The sequence below is a fragment of the Austrofundulus limnaeus genome, unplaced genomic scaffold (assembly GCF_001266775.1).
Source record: "Austrofundulus limnaeus strain Quisiro unplaced genomic scaffold, Austrofundulus_limnaeus-1.0 Scaffold114, whole genome shotgun sequence".
In the NCBI taxonomy this organism is placed as follows: Eukaryota; Metazoa; Chordata; class Actinopteri; order Cyprinodontiformes; family Rivulidae; genus Austrofundulus; species Austrofundulus limnaeus.
Window position 1 is genome coordinate 673,894 of NW_013952516.1, and position 7,706 is coordinate 681,599.

Sequence of the window (7,706 nt, forward strand, 5' to 3'; positions counted from 1 at the left end):
GTGTGTGTGTGTGTGTGTGTGTGTGTGTGTGTGTGTGTGTGACTCACTTCTACATGCACCTCCCTCCTGAAACAACTCTGTGGTGAGCAGCACCAGTCCATAGTAGGAGAAGGCGTTCGCAAACCTGCGCTGACAGATGCAACTTGAAATCATGCTAAAAACACGCTGAGCAAGAAGRTTTTCATAAAACATGAACTACAAATGCTTGGAGACACCGGGGAAGGTTAGAGGGCGGGGATGATTCAGRCATTTACCAGATAAACCACAGCAGAACTGTGGTGCAGCGGAAGTGCGATGAAAATAAATCCTGAATCTTCCCACGGTCTTCCTAATTTAAACAGACAGAAAACACAAATGGGAGTCCTTAAATGACTGTGATATATGCGTGTGTTTAATCCAGAGTGTGTGCGTCGTACCTGTCTGGCAGCGATGAGTTTCCCCAGAGGCATGGGGGCTCCRTTCTCCGTGGCGATGCGTTTCAGAGTGTCCAGAGCCTTCTCCTGGTTCCCCGTCAGCACGTCATACCGAGCGCTCTCCGGCAGCCACTGTGTAAAAACAGCATGTCATGTTCACACCGCTGCAGCGCTGCACAACCACTCGGGGATCAGTGACTTACGTAACACAGAAAAGCAAAGATGAAGAGAGGAATGGTGGAAAGGCCGAGCAGCCAGCGCCAGCCTAACGTGGGCATCACCAGGATCGCTAGAAGGACCTCGAAAACCGTGCCGAGGGCCCAAAAGATCTGCAAYGCCAGCAAACACGAGCTTTAAAATGCAAAAACTAAAATAAAAARGGGTTTGTGGTCAACATCAAGTAGTATAGGGGGCTACTTTGCACCTCAATAAGCAGGATACACGTGGCTCTGGACCTCATTGGAAGAAACTCAGCATACAGGGTCACCCTGACAGGACAGGACACTTTGTTGTTAATCCCAGCTCAGCTCATTAAATATGTTTTTTAAGAGTGATTAACGAGGAGTACTCACGACTGTGGCGCCCCTCCAATGCCGAAGCCCACCAACGCACGAAGGACCAAGATCCATCCGTAAATGGGAGCAAACGCACTCATGACGCCGTAGAAAATGGTCCACAGCACACTCATYGTCAGACCCTGTTAGTGTGGACGATCAGAAACAACACATTTATCTCCTGTACACAAATCTCGGSAAACATCCCAAACACAGCACCCCTGCCCAATACTTATCAAAATCGTACATTTAGAAACTCACAACTAAGGTTTTGACACCCAGATTGCTGCAAAGAATGAAAAGTAAGATAACTATAACATTTTCAGCAGAACTCACTGTCTTTCTGCCGTACTTGTCAGATATGTTTCCCCAGAGAGAAGAGCTGATCATCATCCCGATAAATACTGCCTGAGTCACAGAGGAAAAGACAGGATTCATGCCACCGTATTTAGTTTCCAGGGTGCACCAACCTATAGTTATACAATATTATCAAACTAAAGGAGACATTTTGTTTTTTTTGGAACCACTTAAATGTGAAATGTTCATATTAACACTGATTTTATCACATTTATGCAACGATATATCATTTCCTCCCTCTGCAATAATGTTAAACTCTTATTTAAATGTTTCTTTCATACCCTCAGAATTTATTAATCAAATGGTGTGGCATATGTTTACTAGTCACTCATAATGGTTTGTATTGTTTCTATTTTAGCAATGTTTCTTTTTTCTTTTTTAATGTGTTAGGATTTGTTTAATCCAATTTCTTGTTCTTATTGTGCTGTTTATATGTTGTATTTCATTGCTTTTTAAATATGGCCAGGAGACTAAATATTAAAGGGATCCACGATTAATTGTAACATTAAACTTTATTTGATAAACATTTATTTTAATGGTGAAATAAAGACTGTAAAAATACTGTAGGCTGTTTAGTTTTGTAAAATTTTTTAAAATATATTTTAACACGGATGGAGCCATTTTATTTACACGCAAAGCATTCTGGGTAAATGATGACATCAACTAGGTCATCGGTGCGAAGCTGCTAGCGAGCTATATCCACCCTGAAGGTTAATCTTGGACAATATCTGATGATTGTCTCTTTTAAATGAAACCAGAGAGCGTTGACAGAGAGGAGAAGGTAGGAATGACTCAGCCTGGAACTGAAAATTTGGATGGAGGACAACAGAGCTGCTTCATGGAAGAAGAACCTCAGCTTAACCTGTTAGCCTGCGCGCTAGCCCTCATGCTATATTGCCTTATATGTATTAGCTCGGCGCCAGCGTGACAACCAAGCTGCACTGAGGTCTTCCATCCTTATTTTCCGTTGCAGGCTGAGTCATTTTTGTGTTCCCCTCTCTGTCATGTGGATGGAGGACGTCAGTGACGAGAGGAGAATGTGTAGCGGTGAGCTAATACATATATATGGTAATAGTGTTGGGGCTAATGCTAAAGCTAACAGCCTAAGCTGAGGTTCTTCTTCCATGAAGCAGCTCTGTTGTCCTCCATCCATATTTTCAGTTACAGGCTGAGTCATTTCTACCTTCTCCTCTCTGTCAACGCTCTCTGGTTTCATTTAAGAGTCGATCATCAGATATTGTCCAAGATTAACCTTCAGGGTGGATATAGTTCCCTAGAAGCCTCATGCTGATGACCTAGTTGATGTCATCATTTACCCAGAATGCTTTGCGTGTAAATAAAATGGCCCCGTCCGTGTAATATATTTTTAAATGTTTAGTTTAAAAATTATAAAAACTGAACATCCTACAGTATTTTTACAGTCTTTATTTTACAGTTAAAGTATATGTTTATCTTATAAAGTGTGATGTTACAACTAATCGGGGATCCCTTTAAGAACAGCCTTTTGGTTAATTCTGGCTTTTTTAACCTATGAATTTCATGTGTTTCGTTAAATTACAATGTCCCCTTTTATATAAATAAATCATATTTCTTTGAACTGTTACCGATGTGAGCAGTGCCACCTCCAGGCTCGGCAGGCGCCATTCACAGTGGAGCTGTGGGGCTAAGATGCTGAGGATCATCATCTCCATAGCGTCGGCCATCTGAGCAAACAGAAAACCCAGAAACAACAAGAATATTTATATGCAGAGATAAAAAAAACATTTATATTTGTGCTGAATTTGTGTGGTGTTTGAGCAGTTCTTACCCAGGACAGACCAGTGAGGATGGACAGTTTCCATTGAAATGTCCCAAAGCCTATGGCCTCCACGGCATCTTCTACCATGAATGTGTCTGAAGCAGAGAGAAACATGATAAYGTTGAGGGAAATGTGAGAAGTGTCCCTTCAGTTTACTCTCCACCRCACAGTACCGTCAGTTGGATTGGCGAACTCTCGTGGCACCGGCGCTTCTTCCGCGAGGGCCACGGGCTCCAGATCAGCACTCCTTGCTGTCCTGACCTCCTGCCCTCTGTCCTCWGCATCCTCCTCAGAGCGAGCGCTCTCACCTGTGTGACGGAAGCGGACAACACTGCAAAAAATAGGATGGATAAAAAAAACATATTTCAGGATTGAGTTCTGTTTTTGTTCTGAGTTTAGATGAGCGGTGCCATGTTGGGCAAAAGCAGAGCACAAATGAGAATCAGAGGTTGTTGCCTTCGTGATGTAAGCTTATTTTTGGCTTTGAATATGAAAATTTGGTGGAAGACCATGTCAGAAGGTTTTACAGCTCTCTTGGCAGAGGCATCAATGCCAACATGTTTGCATGCTTTCTACAGACAGAGGGGAGCCTATAATCTTCTTCCACATGCAGATAATTGATAGTTACACTTACAAAGAAAGTGGACTGTGCCAGTGATGCATTAATCACTGTAATTATACAACACTGACTCCTTTCTGTGCCAAGCATCTGTACATGTAAGGTATTTATATTGCTTTAGAGGTGAAAATTAATCTATCCATTAATATGAATTTCTACCTCCTTGCCAAATTGTCTATACCTTTATTTTATAGATTTTTTTTACCAAGTTTGATGGATTTATAGGAGTTAAGAAGTATTAATTTTCAATGCCATAATCTCTTGTAGTTTTCTAACTCCCTTTGTTTCACTGTGTTTATAAAATGCATCCACTTAGAGCATTCAGGCTTAATTAATTTATGTGCAGCAAGGTTTTACATAAATCTATAATGGACTGAATCGAGGCAGTAAACACAACAAACAAGTTAGGACAAATAACTTACTTAATCAGATTCACTGCAAACCTGCTTATTAAACAATCCCAGCCTAGGTGACATGATTGCGACTGTAAACAGACAGCATCAGACCTCACGATGCCTGTGAGTTTATTTAATGCAGCTCAACACCTTGTTAATGTACATCTAGATGAATCACTGCTTGATGACTGTCATGTTGTCTGAGGTTTAAACCAGCTAATCAACCAAACACCAAGCAGTCAGAGGGCGACGCGTCGGACAAACATGTTGGCGGAGGAAATGGTGGATTTAAAATTAAATGTGCATCAAAATGCGGACTGGGGTCTACTCACGGAAGTTGTCTCAGTTGAAACAGGTCATCGTCCATTTTGGTGTTTTCTTAGCTGCTGCTCCGTTTGGCCTCATCGCCGGTGTTACATTATTGCGACGTGCAGCGATTTCAGCACCGAGGACAGCGGACTCGGTGCGTCTGGGTGGCCGCCGACAGCCAATGAGATGCCGCAGTTGAGCGACAGCCAATCAGAGGTAAAGAAATTCTCAAGACAGCCAATCAGAGGCTGCCAATCCTCGAGACAGCCAATCAGAGACCGCTATGATCAACACGCAAAAGAGCGTTGGAGAGAAAGGGATTGGAATGAGCAGCCGGAGGCATGGGCGTTAAAAATGTGTTTGACAGCAGTTTTTCTGTGTAAATAAAGACCTAAAGAGAGCAACAGATGATGCATGTGACAGCTCTGTATAATAATCTTCTGAATTATCTGCATGTAACCAGATTTAGCAGTAATTGTGTGTGAGAGTTGCAACTATACAAAAAGGAATTAAAGTACTGGAACAATACATCAAATAAAAACAAAGTACAAAATTGTTAAAAGAGAAGAAAATTAAATAYGTCGAACTTCATTGATGACGTTTAAGAATTATATTTAAACCAAATTAATTTGATTTTAAAGATTTATTTAGAACAAAATATTGCATTTAATACAACTGATTNATTTAAACCAAATTAATTTGATTTTAAAGATTTATTTAGAACAAAATATTGCATTTAATACAACTGATTTTAAGAAACAGCCCAGTGGATAGACACCAAACACAGAGTTTTGTTGCTGTTGCTGTAGCCTTTAAAAAATAAATTTATAAAGTGTGCACAACACAAGAAACTATAGAATTGTTTTTATTCACATCAAAGGAGAAACTCATATGATGGCTTGTATTTGTTGTACAAATGTATTTGCAATTTAAAAAAAAATGATGCATGAAAGTTACCAAAATTTTGAGTTCCTGTTGAGTGCCCTCGTAAGCAGGTCCGTGTGGAAACACGCTCCCTAAAACCGAAGTTCCACAGAGAGTCAACAGGATGTTGTGGTGCAGACCAGACAGCTCCGATAAGCTTGTTGGAGAGTTTCTTGGCACAGGACCTACAGTCAGGTAAAATCCCTCTCCATGTGGTCAAACAACAAGTGCAGTTTATCGTCGTGTTCGGTGCGCAGGAAGAGCGGCGGAAGCTTCTGCTTATTGTCTTTATTTACACCTCGGTACACCATGAGCACAGGAACAGCGAACACACGCAGTCCCTGCTTCATGTTTCTGAACCTAAAAACCAGCCTCAGTGGTAATATTAAAGACACGTGTACTTTATTTTCTCCAAGACAGCAACTTAAATGTTTTTTCATTTGTGAAGCTGATACATTTTTCGCTGGGCAGCCTGACCTCCGCGTAGCTGGTAAGTTAGCCTAGGCTAAAGTTAGCATGGCGATTTACACACAAGTCAGATAAGACTCTGAACTAAAAGACGTGTGTGTGAAACTGCGTTGGATGTGATTAGGTCGCGTCTTGTGTTGGTTTAGTTCCAGATTAACTCGGTTGATAGTTTAGTCGGTCACAGCGTGCTTTACTCAAGACWACAGACTTCACTAAATAAGGATAAGAATAAAACAAGCCAGGATCCTCATCACTACATCTGCTGCAAGACTTGTACTAAAACACAAGCTAAGATGTATTTATTGCTGSGCAAATTATTTTATATAAGAAGCAATTGCTTCATATGTTTAACTTCAATTAGGTTTAATGGTTTAACATCAAAATCACACCATTTAAAGTATGACTCAGTCCCTTTTTTCCAATTCTTTATAACGATTCAGACTGAACCGTACAGATTTTTCTCTTGTTCCACCTTGCTCTTCACCTTTCTGTCTCTATTGATTTCTTTATTAACTTATTTGATTTCTATTTGTCTCTCAGGAACAAGATGATCAAAAACTGGGGAGTGATCGGAGGGATAGCAGCGGCGATTGCAGCAGGAGTTTATGTCATGTGGGGCCCAATTACAGAGAGGAAGAAGCGGAAGAGAGGTAAGAATAGGCCTAATGTTTAAATAGGACCTAACTTTATTTGTTTTAAAGTTAAACGGTATCTTCCTTCTCTTTGCGTGATGGTTTGCTCCTGCCCTACATTTAAATGTCTCCTCCTAAACTTATTAGTGACATTAATTGGTCTTTGGAAAKCTTGCTTGGCTGCTCCTCTATGTAAAAAACAACTCCTCTGATGGTTACTCATTACGATATGCAGGTGCTGGTTATAAAATTTGAATAACCTAAAAAGTTGATTTATTTCAATAATTCCATTCAAAATGTGAAACTTGTATATTATATTAATTTATTACACACAGACTGTTACATTTTAAAGGTTATTTCTTTTAATTTTGATGGTTATAAATGACAACTAATGAAAATCCCAAATTCAGTATCTCAGAAAATTTGAATATTATGTAAGACCATTACAAAAAAGGATTTTTAAAAATGCTGGCCAACTGAAAAGTATGAACGTGAAAAGTATGAGCATGTACAGCACTCGATACGTAGTTTGGGTTCATTTTGCCTGGATTACTGCAGCAATGTGGCGTGGCACTGCTCAGGTGTTATAAGAGCTCATGTTGCTCTGATAGTGGCCTTCAGCTCTAAAAGCGAACATGCTTTTCTGTAAGTTTCACTTTCTGAATGGAATTACTGAAATAAATCAACTTTTTCATGAYATTATAATTTCATGACCAGTATGCCGTCTTCTTCTTCAGTAGTCACTTAGATTGCACAGCCTCCTTATCAGCTTGGATGTTTCTTTCTTCACAGGGATGGTTCCAGGTCTGCTAAATCTGGGCAACACCTGTTTCTTGAACTCCTTGCTCCAGGGCTTGGCAGCGTGTCCGTCCTTCATCAGATGGTTGGAGAAGTTTTCCTGTCTGCCCACAATCCAGTCCTGTAAGGACAACCAGCTGTCCACCACACTGCTTCAGCTCCTACGAGGTGCGTAGACTTGACCTGTGGGTCCGTCGAGTGTAAAGAAGCTGCTGTGTTTGTGTTTGTGGTTTTTTTGCCTCACGGTTTGTACCTTGGCAGCTCTGTCCAGTGATGAGCCTGGAGATGAAGATGTTCTTGATGCTGGATGCCTCTTGGACATTCTCAGACTGTACCGCTGGCACATCAACTCGTTTGAAGAGCAGGTCAGTTCACAGAGCAGAGTGACGTGTGTGTGTGTGTGTGTGTGTGTGTGTGTGTGTGTGTGTGTGTGTGTGTG

At 40.9% G+C, this 7,706-nt stretch overlaps 2 protein-coding genes across 4 annotated transcripts in view; one reads left to right on the forward strand and one right to left on the reverse strand.

The window, feature by feature from the left end:
* svopa (SV2 related protein a) overlaps positions 1–4,693 on the reverse strand; it is an 8,542-nt gene extending 3,849 nt beyond the window's left edge. Inside the window, exons 1-11 of the mRNA XM_014014359.1 lie at positions 4,469–4,693; positions 3,296–3,453; positions 3,132–3,217; positions 2,929–3,027; positions 1,304–1,375; positions 986–1,110; positions 838–901; positions 617–742; positions 417–545; positions 255–328; positions 48–124 (exon numbers count right to left, since the gene is read on the reverse strand). Of these exons, the coding sequence (XP_013869813.1) occupies positions 48–124; positions 255–328; positions 417–545; positions 617–742; positions 838–901; positions 986–1,110; positions 1,304–1,375; positions 2,929–3,027; positions 3,132–3,217; positions 3,296–3,453; positions 4,469–4,503 (1,045 nt within the window). The 5' untranslated portion in view covers positions 4,504–4,693. The remainder of the gene's footprint in view (positions 1–47; positions 125–254; positions 329–416; positions 546–616; positions 743–837; positions 902–985; positions 1,111–1,303; positions 1,376–2,928; positions 3,028–3,131; positions 3,218–3,295; positions 3,454–4,468) is intronic.
* A 769-nt stretch (positions 4,694–5,462) lies between these two features.
* usp30 (ubiquitin specific peptidase 30) overlaps positions 5,463–7,706 on the forward strand; it is a 7,394-nt gene continuing 5,150 nt past the window's right edge. The window contains exons 1-4 of one of the 3 annotated variants that reach the window (XM_014014360.1): positions 5,463–5,564; positions 6,378–6,487; positions 7,262–7,435; positions 7,529–7,632. In XM_014014360.1, coding sequence (XP_013869814.1) covers positions 5,494–5,564; positions 6,378–6,487; positions 7,262–7,435; positions 7,529–7,632 — 459 coding nt within the window. In that variant the 5' untranslated portion in view covers positions 5,463–5,493. The other 2 variants (XM_014014362.1, XM_014014361.1) reach the window with 2 other exon arrangements.